The following is a 22,641-nucleotide window of genomic DNA, read 5'->3' as shown; positions in this document are numbered from 1 at the left end:
AAAAATTATGGGTGACAAATTTCTAACCAAAAGGCACTAAATCTCTAATGCATTGGTTAATTTGTTTCAGCAGCAGGTAGCCACGCAACTTCGTTTGTATTCCGGAGGCTTTTTGGATTCAAATTAAGTTGTACCAACAATAGAAAATCTTGCGTGTCGCCGTGTGTATATAGGTTTTTTGGATTCAAATTCAGTTGTGCCAACATTAGAAATTTATGTGTGCCATCGTATGTATGCACATGTTGACAAGGCAAAATCTCTCGTATTAAAAGAGTTAAGAGGATGAAAAGAAGTTTCATGCAATCGGAATACCAGTTTGGTAGCATTATAAACTAATTATACACTACCATTTATTTTCATGCAATCAGAACACCAGTTTGGTAGCATTATAAACCAATTATACACTACCATTTATTTTCCTTTTCATATAGTAATGTATGAACGACTATTGTATTGTCGTCAACATGATATCCCAAGTCCATAGAAGTTGTTCTCCTAAAAGGGTAAACATCTGATCTGATTAGCTACATATAATTAACTGGCTAGCAAATGTATAATGCTTGCATCTGATCAGATGTTTCATAAGTCATAACTTCGTGATATCATATACAAAGACTACATATATAAAACTGTCACTCTCTCATCTAACTTTGGTAGTTCTGATCTTTAATTAAACAGGTAATCCATATATTATTACTCATGATGAACTACTTGCCCTCAGTCAATTTTGGTTTTCTTTGTAGATTAATAAAATAAGAGAGAATCTTAGTTTGGAGATTAGTCCAGAAGTGGAAGCAAAGCAAGATAGGATAGTGGAAGGAAAGCAAGATTAGTGGAACGAAGTAAGGTTTCTTTTTGGAGAGGTGTCTTAGGGGATCAAGTTATGAAATATGAACCCAATTATGGATAAACCAAAAGGAAACATATGAAATCAATCAATCAAAACCAACCCACCATTTCTAAATGGCCTCATTTTTATTCCACATGCTGTTGAAAATGGCTTGATGACAGCATGCCTTGTTGGAATTGGAATTCTTCTCCCAAAAGCAGGAAAAAGGCAGATTAGAAATTTAGAGAGAGAGAGAGAGAGAGAGAGAGAGAGAGAGAGAGGGAGAGAAGAAAGAAAGAGGAGTGGGAATTAGATGAGCATGAGAGAAATCTCTATTGGTGGAAGAAGTCCACCATGAACAAGATCTTAAGAAAAGACAACGGAATAACAACACAATCTAAGAAGTTTATAGAATCTGTAACCCAAAGCTACAAAATGCGGGGTCCAATCAGAACACCTGTCCATCCCAAATGCTTCTCTTAATTCATAAAAATAATGTTTAGATGATGACTTGATTCACCTGAAAACATATGTTTTTTGGGTAATAATATAAAAAATTAGGGTTTTGCCTTCCCTAAGAAGATATGCTAAGATCTCATCCAAGACTCTAACCAGTATATATGCTGACCTCATTGCCCACTTCTTAAATATTCCTTTGTTTAGCAACTAATCTGCCTTGCTATGTTCCTATTAAGTACGTATTTTTTAGAAACATGGTCAAAATTAATACACATATTTTAATTGTGTTTTGTTGGTTGAGGATAATTAATCATTCTAATTACCAAGAAGTTTCATTTAGTGCTGATCAATCACAAAGCTACAAATCTCATAACTGTATATTAATTACATGAAAAATGCTAAGGATATTATCTAAAAAATATGACTCTCTATGAATTTTCTATCACCTCATATTTTTAGCCCAATACTTTAGAATATTAACACAGAAATTGACTTTAAATTATAAGATGTCAAAAAATGCATAAAGCATCCCACTTTGAAAGTTTCGTTAAAAAATTTCTAATTACATAATTGGTGTCCTGGAGTGGATGGGACTGAGCACCAACACCTGTAAAATAAACTATATATTCTAATGCGCTTTAAAAAAAATATATATATATATTATGATTAGGGTTCTTGGGTAGATGACAATACACGAATCCACTCATGACTCATTGAGTCGTTGTAACATAATCTAAGATATTCATTTAAGTACAGTGAAAAAGATTTTGTTGGTTGTTGCAAAGTTAATCCCTTGTTTCTTTTGAAAATTCCCATCTTTCTTTGACTTTTGTTAATTGGATGCCGTTAATTATGTTCATGGTAACTTTAATCAAGGAATAAATGTTTTGAAAATGCCTCAAGTGGTGGTATATAATGGTATTTTTATATATTCTAAAGTGTGTAATTATATCACATTTCCTAGTTTGACGAATGAAAATCTAGACCTAATTAATTTGGTTAACACAGTTTATCCTTCTTATGCATCCAAATTCTTGAATCGCTCTCCTCATAATATAATAATTAAATTAAAATAACGCTCGTATAAATAGATACATAAAATAATTATTCATAATTAACAATGAAAGCGTTCATAAATTAATTAAAATATCGCTCAAATAAGTAAATAAATAGACTTCTTTTTTGCTTAACAATGAAAACGTACTGTCTGGAACTTTTCCTAAGTGTGTATCTACCTCTACTGTTCTACATCTAACTTAATATGAAAGGGTTTAAAAAACTGATATATGCATGAGACGGCTTCTCCGATCTGACTTTTCCTTTTCTCCGTTTTTTTTATTGGCACTTAATTGGTGTACATTTCTTAATGCCATCATGAACATTAGAAAAAACTAATATAAATTGAGATGCAATAAATCGTTGGAAACCCATAGAGTTTACTATAAAAGAAGCACAAGCCAGACAACTACTCCCTACAAATCAACCACTCGAAATATCTTCCTATAGTTTTTCCTCCCCCACATTACAAAATTAGAAATGCAATCGGAAACCAATACCGTAGGAGCTTGTGCCGAGAAGAAGCTCAGGCTTTTCGGATTTGAGCTGAATCCACGTAGGAATGAAGAAATCTCCATGAAAGGAGGAGGGTCAGCAGCAGAAGGTGGTGGGGATGAAAGTGTAAATTCATCAAACTCTGTCTCACATCCGATAAAATTGGAACGATACAGAGAGAATGAGAAAAGCTCGACTAGTGAACCAGATGACAAGAAATTCGAGTGCCAATATTGCTTCAAGGAGTTTGCAAATTCGCAAGCACTGGGTGGGCATCAAAATGCACACAAAAAGGAGAGAATGAAGAAAAAAAGGCTCCAGCTTCAAGCCAGAAAAGCCAGCATCAACTATTACCTCCAGCCTTTCCAAACTTTCCACCACCATGGCTCTACGGTGGCTCCATCGTGGTTCTACGACCCCTCATCGTATCTCAATCCTGACCGTCCATTCACCCTCCACGAAGAATCCCAGATCAGCTTCAACTCGTTCGATCAAAGTTATGGGTCCTCGAGCGGGTCCCACTCTCAGGTTTCCAATTGGTATTCAGTGCCACCTCAGCAGCAGTTTCCTTCTTCCCAAACGGGAGAACAAGATCGTGTTATAAACCTTAATAAGTTTACGTTAACGCAAACAGACAGGTCGGGGGAAAGCAGGCCTATCGTCTTCACGCCTTCTCCTTTATCTGCTTCAACTCATCAGAGCTGTAAACCGTTGGATCTTCAGTTAGGGCTCGGTGTGCCGTCGAAAATTCGGAGATCTTCTAGGAGTGAGGCTTAGCATGGCTCTTCTTCTTCAGTGCAAAAGCTGCCATTTGTTCTCCAGTAGTTTGAGATTTTTTATTTTTCATCTTCCAAAGTGAAACAAAAATATATGAACTGCATTATATATATATATATATATATATAGTTTTTTATACGTTCAAATGTACATCTATTTAGTAGTCGCAAATGAAGCCATGCAGGATTTTCAGGTCCTTAATTTGCTGACAATTGTTTGTATTGTATTAGCATTTTTTGTGTGGACAACTGGATATTAAACTTTCTGTTCTAAAGTTCTAATGTTAAGGGAATTTTCATACCTTTAACTTTATAAGTTTGACATGTCGGTATGGAGAAAATTCCATAGCCTACTCGTTGTGTGTGTTGATTTATCTTTTTTTTTTTTTTTTTAAATTTACTTTTTGTAGATTAGCATCCTTAAAACAGATCCAATTTTCGTTAAAATCAAATGCAACATCGACGATTCATGACTTGGTTTCCAACTCAGCAATATTATTATTATTATTTTTTGTTGAGAAAACTCAGCAATATTATAGGTATACGACTTGAGGAGTCAACTATAATTACAAGAATTCTTTTTCTTTCATTTCAAGTGCGATGAACTAGCTCTTGGTTCTTTAAAAGAAATTATTAATTTAATGATTTTCTTTTTCAATGTTAGAAGTTACCCTCTCCATTAATAATAATAACCGCAAAACAAACAAACAATCATGACATCATTTCTTTTGAAAAAAAAATGAAAGAAAATCTCGAAGTGAAAATTACATAATAGCATAACAACAAAATTTTCGGTGTGACTGGTGTTTTGCAATTCGATCATGTTACAAACCGTTTATTTGACAAATGATTCGCAAAATATTAATTTTGTTGTCCGCGATATTAGGGTAACGGTAGAAAGATTAAAATTTTAAATCAAATTTGTAAATCAAATAATGTGTCACCAATAATAAATAAATCCAATCATCTACAAACACATCATTTGGTTTAAAAAATATGGTATCTCTAGTATTACTAGTGATATTATAACGTGTGAATTAATAACACCGTACGGTGGTCAATTTTTTTGTTATAGCATATCTAACGCATGACCTTTACCCCAGGCTAGGAGAAGATTTAGCCCCAAGTTGCAAAAAAAAAACCTTTCTAACGCACCCAATCAACCTAGGCTAGTTGAGACCCAAGACTCCTTGTGAGGCCATATTAGCTCTAGATCTTGTTCATGAATTCTTAAGATGGTAGCTTAGAACAATATATATCAGTAGCCAATAAAAATGAGCACTTAACACTTTTTAACCTTTAACCTCTTTCACCGTTAGAACAACAAAATTTTAAAAAGATAAAATTTCATGAATGATGTCAGTTTAGAAGACTAGGGATTTTATCTTTAGCCCATGATCCTTGCTTTTATGATTAGACATGTTCTTACGTGCACCCAAAAATTTCTAGAAGAGCTAGGCCAACGTATGACAATTGTAATTTTCTTCCCAAATTCATTTGTTTTGACCCATTCCAGTAAAAGCATCAATACTCTAGAAGAGTATCATATCATGGGATGTTAAAATAACAAAGAACACTTGTCAGTCGTCCAAGTAATTAAAAGCGCTTGTGTATTAACTATTTCTTAACATAAGTGTTTGTTTGAATAATCTTTTTATTAATATAAACAACTTGTTTGAATTATTCTTCTCACTCCAACAATGTTGAGGTCTTTTCTAGTGGCAAATAAAAGGCTTTCATTCGATGGATTTTCTATCAGACTGGCTATCGCATTTTGTCATTGTTAATATATATACATATAAGAGATTTTCTAATGTGCCAAACACAATGTTTGATATACTAAGTGTTATAATTAATTAGTTGAAATTTTAAAAAATAAATTTTTAACCAATTGTATCATGATAGTTGATGTACTAATGTAGCAAATCGTGTTTCTAGGACATAAAAAAGTTCTCATATATATAGATGGAGTTGGATTCAAGATTACGATGAAGCTGTCCATCTCATCATATCTTATAAGTCGTAAACTAATAAAAACCAAATCCCAAAATCATGCATTCTTAATTTCTTATTCTATTAATTAATAAAATTTAAAACTGGTAGTGGCAGTCGATCGGTCTAATAAGCCTCCTCACCTAATTGATTTTTAATTGCAGATATGCTTACACTATTATTTAAAGCAACAAATTAATTATCTATAAATTGACTTATTTGCCTTATTAATCTTAAGTATTGCAATTGCGTATATAATTTTCAGTTACGTACAATTAGAAACTACGGTTTGTACACGTCCATGCACTTTGCATATAAAAACATCCACGCGAGGTGTGAATCCTTTTCCTTTTACTTTTCTTCTACTATATATATTATGAAATGCAATTTTATATTTTAAGCACGTACGATTGAACGATTGTATATCGACTGAGTTCTTGATTTACGTTTATTTACTATTTAAATTATTTTCTTTGGTTTCGAACTGTTATTTAAATTCCAAGTAATTGATTTTTCCTGGGGCATTGTCCACGTGGACCTAAATTGTTGGTTTTGTAGGCTCCATGTGTTGCATGATAGCAAACTAACAAAAAAACTTGACGAAATTAAACAGTTATGACTAAATTGATCTATGATAGTCACTTTCATAGACAACATTAACTGATTTTCGAACTAAGGGACCAAAATAATGAAACAGATCAATTTCAATAACCATTTGCCACAAAAACCCTTACTACTATAGTACTATGAGTGACATTTATAGCAAACAGCCTAATTACTTAAACCAAGTTGAAAATCACTTGAAGGATGAAAAGTCAAGACTCAACTTGGAATGAAATCCCAATGGGCCTCAAATCTATAAATTGGCATTATAATTGATTTGGGCCGGACAACTTTTTTTTACACTATGGGCCTGGACAACTTAAACTAACTACAATTATGTCAAACGCTGAGTAGTCTCGCGAGTTTTTATTTCAGAAATATAATTTTCATATTATTTTCAGGCTCACACACCTCTTTTGATTTTTTTGTCACGAAATTGAATAAATCAAGCGGACATAAAGGTTAGTATCAAACATGTATGAGAAACTTAGAAAATGTGTACTTATCAATTTATTTTAATTTTTGATTTTCTGAATAAATAAACAAAGAATCGAAAAATGACCTAAAATGTATGGGTAAACGCTTTGTTTCATAGGGTATATTTTTCCGAGCCGTCAAAAGGATGGATGTGATGTAGCTAAGGATGAGAAGGTGTTACATTACATCTCTCATTTGCTCCGTCTCGCACGAATAGGCAGAGGGTCGCCCTCTTGACAGTCTGATTTCTTACAAGAAAGAAACCTTCATGCCAAATTGCCAAATCTCATTAAAAAAATGAAAAAAGGAATATTAAACAAAACCAAATCAAATTTGAGAACACAATGTATGTTTCTTTCAACTCATATTCTTCTGCTTGTCTTTTTATTTGTTGCACAATAAGTTACGTTTGGTGATTCACCAACCTCGACAAAGCAAACCTAATACATAATTGTAACTAAATCACCCAAGCAAATAAATAAATAAAAAAAAAGGTTATCGTGCATATAAAATAAGAAATGCCACAATTTGTAGCTTAAATAATTAAGAAACATTTATCCTTATACACGAAGTCCAACGAACTGTATGTATTGTTATATATACACATCCATCATGAAGCTGGCTGATGTTGGTTCTTATTACTTCACACTTTTACTCTCTGTCATGACAGCAAACTTCCATAATATAACTTAACATTGTTTCTATATGGAATTGAGGTGTAATAGAAATGAATGATTTTCTGACCATGCATTGCATGAGCCATATATAATACAAGTCTGCAGTAAGTGGTGGATTTATGATTTGAAGTGGAAAACAGGCAAACAAATTTCAATTTACTTACGAAGACATTTCTTCAAACACTTAATAGTCCTGGAACCACCTTGGTCTCAATGTACATTCACTCTTACCTGAAGCCACCTTCATCAAACCTTTTCTTGGCACCCAAACAACCTTCTATTGTTGCCCCCACCCCCATCCTTTGCCCTAAACAACAAAATTAAGTTTCAACAATCCTAGAATGTCTACGTATATAGCCTGTCATATTTATGTTTTCAATCATATCGGCATTTATAATTTTATTCGACAAAAAGGGTGATGATAAATTTATATATTATTATTTTCCATGTATGAAGCAAGTGGACCATATGATGATATGTCACACCCATTATTTCATATGCTTTTATATGAAGGGTTCATAAATCATGGTAATGATAATTTCCCCAGAAAGAAGAAGAATAGATAAATAAATATTTTATTAAGTGTAAACGATAAGTTTTTATTTATAATAATTAATAATCTGTAAAAGTTTGAGGTCAAGGTTCTAATTCAATCCCACCGCACTGATTGCGATTTGAATAACCTCATTAGCCTTTTTAGCTTTGATTATGGTCAATGAGGCAATGATCCAACCCACCTCCCTTTGAGCCATTTTTTCAAACAAATAGGACGTGTGTCTCCCAGTGCGCAGTTTCTCTTTCTCCCTCTTAAAATGGCGTAAATTTTTGTGCGAGGCAGATTGTCTGACCTTCTGTTTGGGTGTTTTTTTTTATCTTTTTTATTTGTGCGGTCACGGTTAAGTCACGTCAACATTTTATATTTTTATTGTTTTTTGTCTTGTTATCTCTATAAAAAAATCAATATAAAATATTGATATGGCTTAACCGTGACAGCACAAAATATGACGGGATAGGAAGGGCAGACAATCTGCCTCCATTTTTGTGAGTGTGAGTTTACTATGTAAAGTATAGTGTACTTGTCATTTTGGTTATTGAAACGTTGGTCATCGAATCTGGTCAACATTCTCTCATCACTTGCATCAGCACACACTATCAAAGCATTATAAATTTGAGTTTCAAAGAGTTTGTAGTTTAGTTGATCAAGAATTTTCACGCTTGTACGCGAGGTTTTAGGCCATCTCCAACCGAAGGGTCCAAAGGGCCCAAAATAGCCTGAAAATCGTCTCCAACCGAGGGTTAGACCAGAGGGCTCGTGGAATCTGAGAGGGCCCCACGGAATCTTAAAGGGCTGGAGGGCTAGCTAGAAAACTGATTAATCCTGTTGGTTTCTTAAAAAGAATTTTGAATCCAACGGCTAGCTAGCGCCAGTTATCGTTGGATTCAATTTTTTTTTTTTTTAAGGTGTGTGAGAAGTAAAATGAGGTGTGTGAATATCACATTCTATTTTTTTTTTTTTATAAATACCTAAACCATTCCTCACAAAATTTTCACCATTCCTACACCATTTCAATTCTCATATTTTCCTTCCTCTTTCAAAAATCTATCCTTCAATTATTTTAATAATTTTGAAATGGCCTCGTCTGCGGTGAAAGGTAGGGCTTGGACCCGAAAAGAAAATGAAGCTTTTTGCAAGGCTTATAGATGGGTGTCAGAAGATAGTGTGAGGGGGAATTGTCAAACAAATGATGGTGTTTGGACTCGTGTGTCCAAAAAATACTTAGAGTTCTATGAAGACACCACTTCAGTGAATATTCGAAACCACGAGAGTTGTTCTACAAAATCGAAGAAACATCTTCAGCCAAGTTTGAATAAATGGCATCAAGCATTGTTAGCAGCCACAAGTAGACATGAAAGCGGCATTAATTACTACGACGAAGTAAGTGTTTTCACAATTTATTTTAAATATTTAATTATATTACATTTAATTTCATAAATTAATTTCCTTTAATTTTTTTCTAGGTACGCCAAGCGGAGGTGTTGTATATGGATAGCAGCTCGAAACCCTTTTAGTTTCACAGTTGTTGGGAAATTTGTAAAGGATGAGTGTTATTTGAAGATCCACCACAGAGAGCTCCTACGCCGGTGTTCGGAACTGCATCCTCAGCTACATATATGAATGAAGATGGATCTCCAACCATTCAACAAATAAGGGTAGAAAATTCGTCTTTGGGTGAAGGTTCCATACCTAGGGCTATAGGACGAAATAAGGCGCGAAGGTTGAAGGAAAAGGGTAAGGCAAATGATGATTACGCGGCTCAACATGAAGTGGCGCCCTCATTTTGATTATTGGTGGACCAAAATGCCCTTGAGGTGGAAGAGAGGAAATGTAGGCATGAAGAACGGGGCAAACAAATACAAAAAGACATGGATGATAAGAATATGAAAAGGAACACTTCGAATTACACTCCAACGAGTAAGGCCAATTTTGATAGGAAAAAAAAAAAAAATTATAAGCCGACGATGGTTGTTTACCTCTGACTATACTCCTACGATGACGAATGATGAAGATGATGTTGATTATGAATATTAAATTTAAGTTGTTGTAGTTTTTAAATTTAAGTTAATGTTGTTTTCGAATTTAATTTGTAGTTTTTAAATTTTAGTTGTAGTTTTTAAATATAAGTTGTAGTTTTTAAATTTAAGTTGTTGTTATTTTTAAATTTAAGTTGTTGTAGTTTTTAAATTAAATAATAAATTATGTTTGACCCTATGGCCTTGGGTTGGAGACGGTTTTTTGTGACAGGGCTAAAACGAGCACTTTGGCCCTTTGATCCTCGGTTGGAGACAGAGGCAAATATGGCTCTGTATTGTTCATTAAAATATTAATATCTTTGAGGGCCAGATGGCTAAAACGAGTTCTCTGGGCAGCCCTCGATTGAAGATGACCTTAAGCTCAAATCTTCGTCCTCTATGATCGTTTGTATTTAAATAAAAAGTTACTATTACACGAATAAATGATGAGATTGTATGTTAATGATTTATATGAATACTGATTAGCTTTTTGTTTACAGATGATTGTCTTCCTTTAATGAGACAAATTTGTCTACAAAATGAATTTTATTATTGCGATGTTCAAGTCAATTAAATGCTAATAAACGTTTTTACTTTTTTATATAACAATGTCTTATTTACTTAAAACATCACCAAAATGAAATTTTGTTGCATGAAACTCCTTTTCCCACTTAATTGGAGTAAATCTCAAATTTAATTAGCGTAGATTAGAACTTAATTGTGATTTATTTAGTAGTTTACGTTAGAAAGGAAGGATACAAAATCATGCGGCTTTTGTATAACAGCACACGCGCCGATCGCGTGCAAACCATGCGTATTACGCACCCCGGCGTACATTATCAGGAATCTCCTACTTTTCAAATTTTCTCCGGAGTTGACATATTTTATAACAATAATAACTATATGACACCTAATTTCCCCCTCCATCTCTCTTGTCTCTCTCTCTCTCTCCTCCAAGGCTCCAGCTTGGATGTGCATGGAGTCTCTCTGCCTCCTGGTTTTCTGATGCTCCAGTGCTGTGCGACAGCTGATTCGGCTCCTCCACTTCTTTGAAATGAGGGAAATTTTCACTCCGGAATCGTGAAATCGGCGTTTCGGAGGTAATCGAGAGGCAATTTCTAGGGTTTTGTGAAGAAATCTGCCCTCAATTTTGAAAATGCCGGGCAGCCGATCGAAATCGGAGAAGCAGGAAGCTGAGAAGCAGCTCCGGCGAGACGCTTATGAGGTCCTCGGCGTCAGTAGGAACTCCACCGACCAGGAAATCAAAAGTGCTTACCGGAAACTGGCTCTCAAGTACGCTCATCTTCTATTTTATCCCTTTTTTTTATTTTTTTATTTTTATTTTTATCAGCTTTTGAGTTCCGAGGCACTGTTGGACTTTGTTTATTTCTTCTTCGATGAGTTCGAGCGTATGGCTTCTGTAATTTTTGAAGTTAATTTGTAGCTGATGTAATTGAGAATATCAGTTGTGAAATTGGGTGCACGGATTCTTGTTTCTAATGAGATTGTAATAAATGCTGGTAATTTGCATAATCCAAAGTCAAACGCAACTTAGATGCAAACAAAGACGAAGGCATGAAATTTAGGAATAAGGGTTAAGAATTTTGTAGAATTAGTATTCGCTGGAAGTAGTGGTTCCCGGTTTGTTGACCATCGCTTGTGTGGAGCATCTGCAGAAGAGAGAGAGAGAGAGAGTAGATTGGGTGAAGGATTAGGTCGAAATTAAAGGTTTCCTGATAGTTGCATAGATTTGCTAATCACTATCTTATAAGCTATGCTATTCCGCATCATGGGCAGCTGCGTTGCAACACTTCTTTTGCGTAGTCATGTGAATCTCGGATTTCTGTGGTGAAATCTTCTTGTAGGCTTGTGGTACAGATTCGTGCTAACATATTATTAACTCTATATTAGATGGTTCTGACTATGGAATTCCAGATGTTTAGGTGTTGGATTTACAGTAGAAAGATTGAAGTTTCCTAGGTTTTAAATTGAATGTTCAGTTTTATCTAATGGGTTAGTTTAAGGCATCAGATTGCACTTCCTTATATGTTTTTCCTTGATAATCTTTTATAATATGAAGGATTTTGAAAATGTGCTGTGCCTTGGTCCATGACTCCATGTGGTCGTTTGGTTGCTTGAATGGGTTCAAATCTTACAGAGTAAAAGAGAGAAAAATTTATTGATAATGCTACAATGTATCATTCAGGTACCATCCTGACAAAAATGCTAATGACCCTAAAGCAGCTGATATGTTCAAGGAGGTTACGTTTTCTTATAATATATTGTCTGATCCAGACAAACGACGTCAGTATGACACAGCCGGCTTTCAGGTGAGATATTTTTGGGGTGCTCATTATCGTGAACTATTGAAGATTCAGTCACCTTTTTTTTAATCAGAGGCAAATTATTTGTCCCACACTTTAGGGCTGTCAAGACTGCAGTCGCTCCCTCTGTTGATGCATGCATTTAACTTGGATTATGTTGATGCATTTTATCCTTTTGGTTAACATGAATATTTTTTGCTGAACATGATTCCCTTGTTGGTTGTCTAGGCTGTTGAAACAGAAAGCCACGACTTGGAGCTAGATCTTTCAAGTTTGGGTGCTGTAAATACCATGTTTGCTGCCCTTTTCAGGTTTGGTTGGTTTATTTTGCTCTTTTTGTTCTTCAGAATTTTCTTCCCTTCTCTGAACTTATGAAAGAATTCCTGATGATGTAACACTATTCTACACATCAGTAAACTTGGAGTGCCGATAAAGACCACCGTATCAGCTACTGTCTTGGAGGAGGCACTAAATGGGATGGTCACTATCCTTCCACTTCCATTGGGGCAGTCTATAACGAAAAAGGTAAGTTATCCTTTTTTGGCCTGGTTTATTATTTTAATTATAGTGTTCTATTTATTCACTCATTTTCCTGTCTTTTAACAGGTTGAAAAGCAATGTGCTCACTTCTATTCTGTTACAATAACGGAAGCGGAAGCAAAAGCTGGATTTGTGTGCCAAGTGCAATCGTCTGACAAAAGCAAGTTCAAGGTTAAGTCTTAGATCTCTTCGTACACGTGTCACCTGGAAAGTAACTATTCGATTATCTTCTGCTTTTTTAACTTGTCAAGTTTTGTGGACGAAATTTTCTTTTTGCAGCTATTGTATTTTGATCAGGAGGAGACTGGTGGATTGAGCCTTTGCCTACAGGTGCCAAGATTTTTCATCTTTAATTTTGTGGGGTTATGGATCATTAATGTAGCCAGCACCACAATAAGCTCCTTCATATGACTGTGAACTATAAATATAGAGCTGGGTGGCTTATAGGATAAATTGAAGAGTGGGACGATTTTTATCTTATAAGAACATGGTCTTGCTATCAGTCAAAGTCATGTAAAATCAAGGGTCACATGTTAATATCATCTTCTTTCCGAATTGATCTTTCTTTGGGGATGGAGGCATGGAAGGAAGAATGAAAATGGGGCTACAGTGCTAGTATTTTCAATTACTAACTGATATATGCGTAAGAATTACGGTTTCATATCAGTTGCAATATAATGATTGGGATCTTTTGGCGATGCTTCTTATAAATAAATTGTTCTGGCCACTGTTATTTTCATTCTAGACAAAACTGTCCTAACTACCTACCTTTCATGTCTGTAATGTTGGCGGGGGCATATGCTTGTTTTACCATGTTTGTCTTAGTTGCTCATTTGTATTTTACTTCTGGTGCAGGAGGACAGTGCAAAAACTGGAAAGGTTACATCTGCTGGGATGTATTTTCTTGGATTCCCTGTATATCGTTTGGACCCAACATCGAACTCGGTGAGCTGTTGGAAATCGTAATAATTAATTCTACCTTTGAATTCCATGTTTCTAGTTTTTGTTTCAGGTTTTTTATCCTAATTGTTCTTATTATGGTTTCTATAAATCTTTTGGCTCTAGATGGCTAGTGCAAAGGATCCTGATGCTGCATTCTTTAAAAAGCTGGATGGATTTCAGCCATGTGAATTAACCGAACTGAAAGCAGGCACCCATGTGTTTTCTGTTTATGGTTTGTAACTTTTGTCTATGTCGAGTTTACTGTGTTTATTAGTTGTACTGTACTCTACTAAACCTCACTACCAGCTCGGGTTCGTGGCAAATTCGATTCTAGGTGACAATTTTTTCAAAAGTGCAAGCTACACGATAGAAGTTCTTTCTTGTGGACCTTTTGCAGAAGAAAAGGAAAGTTTAAGGGCGGTGGAAGCTCAAATATTATCAAAAAGAGTGGAGTTATCAAAATTTGAAACCGAGTACAAAGAGGTCTGTACATGACATAAGCACTGCATATAACCCTTGTAATTGTAAATACCTTTACCTTACTTTTCACTTGGCTTGTTTACAGGTTCTGGCACAATTCACGGAGATGACCTCCAGATACACACAAGAAATGCAAGAGGTAACGCTCTTTGTACCTTTTTAAACAAACTTCATTTGAATGCTTAAGCATATTGATAATTTTGAACTACACTCAGTTTCTGCTGTTTTCATTTCCTTTTCTTTTTCCCCACTATGTTGGGTTTCTCCTCAGATTGACGAGCTTCTCAAGCAGAGGAATAAAATTCATGCCTCGTATACTGTTGCTCCTCCAATGAAGCGTAGTTCAAGTAGGAGTAGAAATAAGGGTCAGCCTACGGAGGTCAAAGAAGATGGTCAAGTGAGAGATAAGAAACCTTCGTTTAGAGATAGATCTAAGAAGAAAAAATGGTTCAACCTTCGCTTAAAGGTTGACAAAAGAAAACCTTGCTGACCAGGGTGAGTGTCATAGCTTCTTCTATTAGCTTTGCAGCGTTCAATGTCAACGATATCTTGATTTTACTTCAAGAGAATCTCCTTATGGTACAGGAAGTCAATCAGGCACTCTCTTTCCAGTTTTTGGTTCCAGTGGTTTTGGCATCCATCGAAGCAAAGTACAAGTTGACCAGAATTACGTTCAACAACTGCATAAGCGGATATGATTTGGCTCCATTAAATCAATCAGCCCGTTCTTTTTGCATCGGCATTGTCATCAAATCACACGTGTAAATTGGCACAATTTGTTCGATGAACTCTTTCCTTGGGTACTAGTCATTTTGGATTAAGGAATGAAAAATTATGGCAGGATTGTATTTGCTCCTGCACAAGCTCCCAACTGTTCTTTGCCAAGTTTCTCTTGTTGTAACTGGCGATTTCGCCGTACTTAACAGACGTTATATTAGAAGCAGTTCCTTTTTGGTTTATGAATTTGTAAGTTTGTAATTTCATAAGCTGTACATAATTGCTTACAAAATTCGCAGCTACATGTCTGGGAGAGACAATATTTTCGTATTTCTAAACTTTACAAACAAATGAAAAAAATGCAAATTACATCGATTATAAACTGACAACAGGTGAGCTCGAATTAAGCTGAGGATTTTTTTTTCTTCTTGTTCAAGTCTTGAGGTTTGTTGTTCGAGTCTTGAGGCTGCTTGTTCGAGTCTTGGGGATTGTTGTTCGAGGCTTGAGGTTTGTTGTTCAAGTTTTGAGGTTGTTGAAGGTTGTTGAAGGCGTCGCATCGGCGTCGGACCTCCCCATGCTTCCCTGTCTTCACTTTCATCAAGCTGACCCTCTGTATGGCCTGGCCGAAATCCTCGAAAAACTTTGCCTGGTCGGCGGCGTAGAGATCCACAAACGGCTTCGTCCGCGGATCCGTCACTAGGGCGTTATCCGTCGCCAGTAACCCTAGACCCCTTTGCAAGTTTTGGAAATACAAGTTGTCGAACTTCCCCGGGGTCATGACGTCGTTGAACGCCGACATCCCGGGGTTGGTAGTGTAATTGGCGCAGAGCTTCCTCAGACCCTCCGCGTAGTTGCGATTGAGGGCGGGATCGGTCTCCGCCGTCGTGCTGAAATTGAAGAGGCGTTTGGCGAACTCGTTGCAGTGGGAGAAACCGATAGTGTGGGCCCCGCTTAGGGCGACGAGGTCCTGGACGGAGAGATTCATGGAGGAGAAGAGGTTGATGATCTCGGAGATGGTCATGTTGGTCCTGGCGTAGTGGCCCTCCACACGATCGGCCCTGGAGATTAGACCGTCTTTGCGGCCGAAACGGAGGGTGTAGTGGGGTCCGCCGACCATGTTGACAAGGTTGCGTGCGGCGGCGGAGAGGATGTCGGCGCAGGAGACGACCCCGGGACACTGGAGCTCGAGGGCGGTCTTGATGCGGGTGACGACGTCGAAGCCATCTCCGGGGATGGCGACGTTGATGTCGGCGTCCCTCTCCGCCTTGTTGAAGGAGTTGGAAGCGATGAGGAGGGAGGCGTCGCAACCTTCGAGGACGCAGTCGTGGAAGAAGAGGCGAAGGACGGCAGCGGCGGTAGTGGGGGTGGCTATTTGCTTTTCGGTGACGATGCGGTGGACGATTTCGTTGAATTTTGGGCATGTTTTATCGTAGTAGTTTTCGGTGAGCTGGGCGCGGGATGCTGTCGCGGCGGGAAAGAGTAAAACTAGGGTTAGAAGGGTGATCAAAGGGGAATGGGAATAGAATGCCATGGTTAATTAGTGAGAGGAATGTTGGAGATGGAGAGGTGCAGGAATCAATGGGGGAATGTGTGTCGTGTTTCCTTCTTTGTGATCGTGCAGGGTGGGGAGAAGAAGATAGAAGAGAGAAAGTTGCGGATTGTTTTTTGTGGAAGAGAGGAATTACAGGGGAGGGGAAGGGAGGGCTGTGCATGCTTGCGGCTGACTCTTGGGTTGGACTGGTGCAAGTCCAAAATGCTAGGGGACATGATTTTCTACTCCCTCTATTTTCGCAATAAGTCCCCATTTTTGGTGCACCATTATAGGTCTAGGCGCAAGAATCTGATTGACAAAGCGGAGTTGTTATTTGTACTACGTTTATTTTTCAACTTTTTCATAAAATAAATGTGAAATTTACGTTTTTAATATAATAATTTGAACTATATTAACTGAATGATAATGTTAATGTTGAGATATATCGTATAATTTACAACATAAATTATTTGTACATGAGAATGTCATGTTTTTAAGAAAGACGTCGTCTGGAAAAAAAACTTTTAAGTTTTGAGACGATTTAAAAATCCTAGACTAGAAACCTATGTTTTAAGTGATGACTTTACACCTTAAAAGAACCCACTGTGTCAAAAACTGATTAAAAGTTAAAGAAAAATTAAGTAGAAGTGATTGAATGACGTATTGCACAAATGATTAAGAGCATCAACTCGGACACTCAATATAATGGAGCCACTTCTTTGTCCTCTCACTTCCCATACATTTTCATTTTTTTCTATTTTGTGGAATTATGGTTAAATCATATTAATATTTTATATTAAATTTTTTTATAAAGATAATAAGATAAAAAATAATAATATAAAATGTTAACGTGATTTAACTATGATCGCACACATAAAAAAGAATAAGAGTATATGAGAAATAGAAGAGCAAAGAAATCAGATCCCAAGAAGCGATACCAGACATCATTAGCTGAGATATATAATAGTTTATAGAACTTAAATATATATATGTTGATTAAAGTTATTTTTAATAAGTTGGAATCGCAGGATCCTGTCCAGATCTTGACAGATATATAATCATGAGAGAGGATTCGCCTGTTCTTCTTTTGTAAAAATTTCAGAAATTTTTTAATCATATCTGTTTATTATATCGTTCGGTCAGTTTTTATTAGATATTATTTATAATCAATTTTAAATAAAAAAATTACAATGATTTCTGAGCGCACAATATACAATGAACGGATATAATTAGAGAATCACTAAAATCCTCACAAAAAAAAAAAAAAATCAAGTGTGGATACTCCAGGTATAAATTATAATCACAGGACATGTATTTTGTGATAGAATTAAAAAATTGTTGAAACTAAATACAATTGTGATGGTAAGGTGAATGATGTGACTTTACTATGAATGATGAATGATGAATGGTCGATTTAATTCTTCAAGGAATTAAAGTAGTGTTTTCACTTTGATTAGAGTATATGTTGAACGACTTACATAAACGATAAAAAATATAATAAAAGAACAAAGGAAGGAATTTCTAATAGTTGTGGATCTCATGCACATCAAACTTTAACGATTTAAATCGACAATTTTTTAAGGTGCATCTCATATATCATCTTAACAAAATAGTAGTTGATTGAAAATATTTGAAGCTTCTAATTGAGTTTAAAGAAATTGACGAACACTATATTTTAAGAAATATTAGAATTTCATCGTAACAATTAAATGTGCAACATACAAAATAAATGGTCCAGTTCGTTAAAATTTAATAGAGAGTAGCTCTCACGACTAATCCCTATTCCTTTTTTATTTATTTATTTTTTTTCGAAAAATGAGAATCTACTTTCTTAAACAGCCCGAATAAAAGAGTGCATGAATAGTTTCATCGTTGTATGCATGCAACCCGTGGTTTTTCTTTTTGCCCTGCATAAATTAATTGGTCCTGGAGAGTTGAAAGATGAAGATGAAGAGACCTGGGCGGCAGATAGTTTGTCTTCCAAAATGCGCACATGAATCATATTCGTCTCAAGCAAATTGACAAAAGGTCCAACTTAAGACTTGACAATTAACTCATGTGATGATGCATGCGTTGGAAACTAACGCACGTTTTTTATGTTTGAAAACAAAAGAACATGCTAATTACATATATGCTTCCAGGTAAATAAGGGGTTCGGTGCGATTTTTCCAATCCATATAATTTACGTTTCTTAATTACTTTTTAGTAAACATTTGTTATGTGGTATTCTTCCACATGTCCAGGGATGGCATTAGAATTTTCAAATAATAGGTCAAGATGTTGACAAAAAAAATTTCCAATATTGGCTTAGCCACTACACATGTCATTCCACATGCTATAATATGGTTGATTGTTGAAGATCTATATGTTCAATTTCTAAGCATATATCCATATCTTAATTTGAGTGAAACAGTAACACTTCAAACGCATCCTGAAAAATTATCTTATATTTGAGAAGTCCACGAATCCAAATTTCAACACGTGACCTATTTTCCACACTAGCTAGCTGTTGTTCTTGCGACTAGCCACCTCAGGCATCACGTGATCTATTTTCCACACTAGCTAGCTGTTGTTCTTGCGACTACCCACCCCAGGCATCACTCAAAATAAACAACAAACAATTCCTCAGCCGATCGATTGAGGATAAAGTCAGAAAAAAAAAATGAAATTACTGAATAAAATCCATGCTTACATAATATCTGATATGCATATTGCCTGTAATGCCATTGTTGGAAAACAGAAACGAGAAAAAATATTTTAAGATTTGAGTAAAATTAGGAATTTTGTTTTATTTTCCAGATTTCCTTCTGAAATTCAGATTTTTGTTGTTGTGCGGATTTAGATTTATTTCATAATATTAATTCCACTTAGATTCTAGGTTATCGTTTGAATTTATTTCTTAATATTGTTCTTTTATTTTGTTATATATTCTTCCGAGGTGAAGAAGAATAAAGTGCGATAGAGGTTGTGAAAGAAGTCTAAAATTTACACTAAAACCTTTTATTTTCAGAAGCTGTAGAACTTTTGATTTTCCCCAACGAAAGAGTATTTATTTTTCTCCTTCTTTTTCTGTGCTGGTATCATTTTTATTAATTTGAAAGCTGAAAAGTCTTTCAAGTCATTGTAGCATTTTTATTTTTAATTTGTGTGTGTATCTATATATACTCTCACACACACACACACACACACAATTGAATATACCTAGCAAAGCTACTTGCTCATTATTCCATCTGCAATTTGTGCAACATGGACTTTCTTCTTCTGCAACTTTTGTTCCTAATAATCTCCCTTGCCATGCCCTTGTGCTTTTCTCTGAAACTCCAAATCAACTTATCCACCACATATCAGACTTATTCAGTGAAACACCAAATAGTTAGGCTGGCCAACGAACCCAGCACAGTGAATTGGATGAAAAACGTGAGGAGGGAAATGCATGAAAACCCAGAACTTTCATATGAAGAAATCGAAACAATTGCACTCATTCGCCGCGAGCTTGATAAACTCGGTGTTGCTTATAAATGGCCTGTGGCTAAAACTGGTGTTGTAGCCACGATTGGCTCTGGCTCTCCTCCATTTGTTGCTCTAAGAGCTGATATGGATGCTTTACCTATTCAGGTTAATTAATTACCTCACTATATTTAATTTAATTTATTTTGTTCAACCTTCTTTTCTCAAAGGCAATTTAAATTGTTGGGTTTTGTCAGTTTTGATCAGGTTGATATATATATATTCTGTTGCTACTTTATTCGTTTCACTGGCTTTTAAATTTTAATCGAAGTGTTTTTGACAAGTGATTAAAAGTGGAATGTTGAAAAAAGATGCTTTTGAAAAAGCATTGTCATGTTGACAGTACTTTCCTGAATATGAGTATAGGAAATGGTGGACTGGGAGAACAAGAGCAAAGTGGAGGGAAAAATGCATGCTTGCGGCCATGACGGCCACGTCGCCATGCTTCTTGGCGCTGCAAAAGTACTAAAACAACTGCAAGACACATTACAGGTGATGTGAAATATTCAGTTAATGAAAAACTCATTAATTTGTTGATATATATAGGCACGCTCGAACGCTAACTATTAATGTGTCGCTAACCACTCGTTTGGTCCACTTCGTAATTTTGTCACCCTTGCAGGGAACCGTTGTACTTATATTTCAACCGGCTGAGGAACGTGGTTCAGGCGCAAAGGACATGATTGAAGAAGGGGTGCTTGATAATGTGGAGGCAGTTTTTGGGATGCACATAGCGCCTGTATATCCGACTGGCGTTGTTGCATTGAGGCCTGGAGAATTTCTAGCCGGTTGTGGGAGCTTCAAAGCGAAAATTCACGGGAAAGGGGGTCATGCAGCAATTCCTCAGCAATCCATTGATCCGATTTTGGCAGCATCAACATCTGTAATTAGTTTGCAGAACATCGTCTCGAGAGAAACAGATCCTCTAGATTCCCAGGTATGTATATATTTTTTTTCTGCAATTTCGTCTGTGTGATTGTTTCGAAGAAAAAGCAGGATTGTGCTTGAACAATGCAATGTTGAACATTAATGCAGGTGGTTTCTGTTGCTGTGATTAAAGCGGGGACTTCTTTCAATGTCATCCCGCAGTCAGCTACAATTTCTGGTACTTTTAGAGCTTTTAGCAAGAAGAACTTCAATGGACTCATGAAAAGAATCGAAGAGGTAATACACCAACTACGTGGAAGTAGGCACATATCGAACTGGTTACAAATTTTTAATCAAAAACAAAATTGCATATGAACGCTAAACCCTGATTTATGCAACTTATTGTTTGTTTAGTAAATTGGAACCGTGTCTAGCTAAGCGTAAACATACAACTGAAATTCTTCTTGCTGACAGGTTGTAAAAGGGCAGGCAGCCGTGCACCGGTGCTCCGCTGAGGTCGAATTCCATGGGAAGGAACATCCTACCATCCTTCCTACTGTAAACGACGAGAGAATTTATGAACAAGTAAGGCGAATCTCGAGCGAAATAGTAGGAGAAGAAAACATAAAATTAGCTCATACCTTCATGGGGAGCGAGGATTTTGCTTTTTACATAGACAAGGTGCCCGGATTCATGCTGTTTTTAGGCGCAAGAAATGAGAAGATAGGAGCCATACATGCACCGCATAGTCCTCACTACATCCTCGATGAAGATGTGCTTCCCATTGGGGCTGCCATACATGCAGCTTTTGCCCATTCTTTTCTGTCAGATTCAACTGGGAAGTTGCACCTTCATAATTTATGAGAGTCCATCTTCCTATTATATGTTCATTTGGTATCATCCTTATAAGTTCTCAAAAAGATCGATTCATCCAGATTATCTTCTATCGTGAAATGATATATCAGATGTGATTTATGATTTAAAGTATCAATGAATTGATCACAGAATTCACTTGGATGTACTTGATAACGAAGTATGACAATTAAATTTGCAGTTGTTATGTTCAACACAATACGATTCGATTGATTTGTACATGTTTTCAATTTATATGTTTGCGTAGGATAAGTTGAGTCGGTATTGGGATTCGCAAAATTTCAAATTGTATTTAACACCACATTACATGAATATAATAAAACATAACACGTTGTTAGGTTTAACGACTTCCGTCAAATGGTAATAAGATGTGATACTGCACATACTATTGCCGAACCCTTTTGTTTAAAACCCCATTCCCATTATTTGGAAAATTTCAAACTGCAACTAACACTGCATTACATGAATATGGTAAACATGACACATTGTAAGGTTTAATCACATCCAACTCACAGTATTGTTGAGCCCTTTTGTTAAAACGTCATACCCATTAATCTCATGGGTGACGAAGGGTTGGTTTGGAAATACATTTAAAATGACTGAAATTGCTTTTAGAGAAAATAATTTTGGATTCTAAAAGCACTTTAAGTACTTTTTCAGAATTTATTTGCACTTTTACTAAGGATTGGTTCCAAAATATTTTATCAAAAGCGTTTCAGAAATTTTAAAAAGCACTTCCAAACGAGCCCTAAAATGGAGAGAACTTCAGCAAATTAACACATTTCAGATTTTATTATTTCAGAAGCCATTTTTGATAGAACGATGACTTACCTAGCAGAAAGATATTGACCTTTTTGGTTTTGGCTCACTACAAGAGAGTACATATACTGAAGATGAAGGGCTGAGATTGGTCGCCCGTTTCTAT

At 36.0% G+C, this 22,641-nt stretch overlaps 4 protein-coding genes across 4 annotated transcripts; 3 read left to right on the top strand and 1 right to left on the bottom strand.

Moving 5' to 3' along the window:
* The first annotated feature begins 2,669 nt into the window (after window positions 1-2,669).
* LOC103950920 (zinc finger protein 5) lies at window positions 2,670-3,923 on the top strand. Its single transcript, XM_009362177.3, has one exon. It carries the CDS (start codon window positions 2,825-2,827, stop codon window positions 3,614-3,616), a length of 792 nt encoding a protein of 263 aa, XP_009360452.2. The 5' UTR covers window positions 2,670-2,824; the 3' UTR covers window positions 3,617-3,923.
* A 6,920-nt stretch (window positions 3,924-10,843) lies between these two features.
* LOC103950922 (chaperone protein dnaJ 16) lies at window positions 10,844-15,180 on the top strand. Its single transcript, XM_048585374.1, has 12 exons — window positions 10,844-11,228; window positions 12,142-12,265; window positions 12,488-12,570; window positions 12,673-12,784; window positions 12,866-12,970; window positions 13,079-13,129; window positions 13,655-13,744; window positions 13,865-13,973; window positions 14,076-14,224; window positions 14,307-14,360; window positions 14,493-14,716; window positions 14,807-15,180. The coding sequence occupies exons 1-11, from the start codon at window positions 11,092-11,094 to the stop codon at window positions 14,709-14,711; spliced, it is 1,233 nt and encodes a 410-aa protein (XP_048441331.1). The 5' UTR covers window positions 10,844-11,091; the 3' UTR covers window positions 14,712-14,716; window positions 14,807-15,180.
* Window positions 15,181-15,320: 140 nt separating this feature from the next.
* On the bottom strand, window positions 15,321-16,718 carry LOC103950923 (peroxidase 6). The gene has a single exon (XM_009362179.3). It carries the CDS (start codon window positions 16,467-16,469, stop codon window positions 15,342-15,344), a length of 1,128 nt encoding a protein of 375 aa, XP_009360454.3. The 5' UTR covers window positions 16,470-16,718; the 3' UTR covers window positions 15,321-15,341.
* Window positions 16,719-19,249: 2,531 nt separating this feature from the next.
* On the top strand, window positions 19,250-21,725 carry LOC125477586 (IAA-amino acid hydrolase ILR1-like 1). The gene is made up of 5 exons (XM_048584869.1): window positions 19,250-20,084; window positions 20,343-20,468; window positions 20,599-20,913; window positions 21,012-21,140; window positions 21,318-21,725. Exons 1-5 carry the CDS (start codon window positions 19,716-19,718, stop codon window positions 21,705-21,707), a joined length of 1,329 nt encoding a protein of 442 aa, XP_048440826.1. The 5' UTR covers window positions 19,250-19,715; the 3' UTR covers window positions 21,708-21,725.
* The last annotated feature ends 916 nt before the right edge of the window (window positions 21,726-22,641 follow it).

The sequence above is a fragment of a genome, unplaced genomic scaffold (genome assembly GCF_019419815.1).
Source record: "Pyrus x bretschneideri cultivar Hongxiangsu unplaced genomic scaffold, Pyrus_bretschneideri_v1 Contig22, whole genome shotgun sequence".
Classification (NCBI taxonomy): domain Eukaryota; kingdom Viridiplantae; phylum Streptophyta; class Magnoliopsida; order Rosales; family Rosaceae; genus Pyrus; species Pyrus x bretschneideri.
The sequence above is the reverse complement of the archived record's forward strand: the minus strand, read 5'-3'. Positions and strand labels throughout refer to the sequence as shown.

Coding starts and splice junctions, on each gene's coding strand:
- LOC103950920 (XM_009362177.3), top strand. CDS start 2,825: ATGCAATCGGAAACCAATACCGTAGGAGCTTGTGCCGAGAAGAAGCTC.
- LOC103950922 (XM_048585374.1), top strand. CDS start 11,092: ATGCCGGGCAGCCGATCGAAATCGGAGAAGCAGGAAGCTGAGAAGCAG. Junction 13,745..13,864: donor TGGACCCAACATCGAACTCG/GTGAGCTGTTGG, acceptor TTTTGGCTCTAG/ATGGCTAGTGCAAAGGATCC. Junction 13,974..14,075: donor CCATGTGTTTTCTGTTTATG/GTTTGTAACTTT, acceptor ATTCGATTCTAG/GTGACAATTTTTTCAAAAGT.
- LOC103950923 (XM_009362179.3), bottom strand. CDS start 16,469: ATGGCATTCTATTCCCATTCCCCTTTGATCACCCTTCTAACCCTAGTT.
- LOC125477586 (XM_048584869.1), top strand. CDS start 19,716: ATGGACTTTCTTCTTCTGCAACTTTTGTTCCTAATAATCTCCCTTGCC. Junction 20,085..20,342: donor TGGATGCTTTACCTATTCAG/GTTAATTAATTA, acceptor ATATGAGTATAG/GAAATGGTGGACTGGGAGAA. Junction 20,914..21,011: donor CAGATCCTCTAGATTCCCAG/GTATGTATATAT, acceptor ACATTAATGCAG/GTGGTTTCTGTTGCTGTGAT.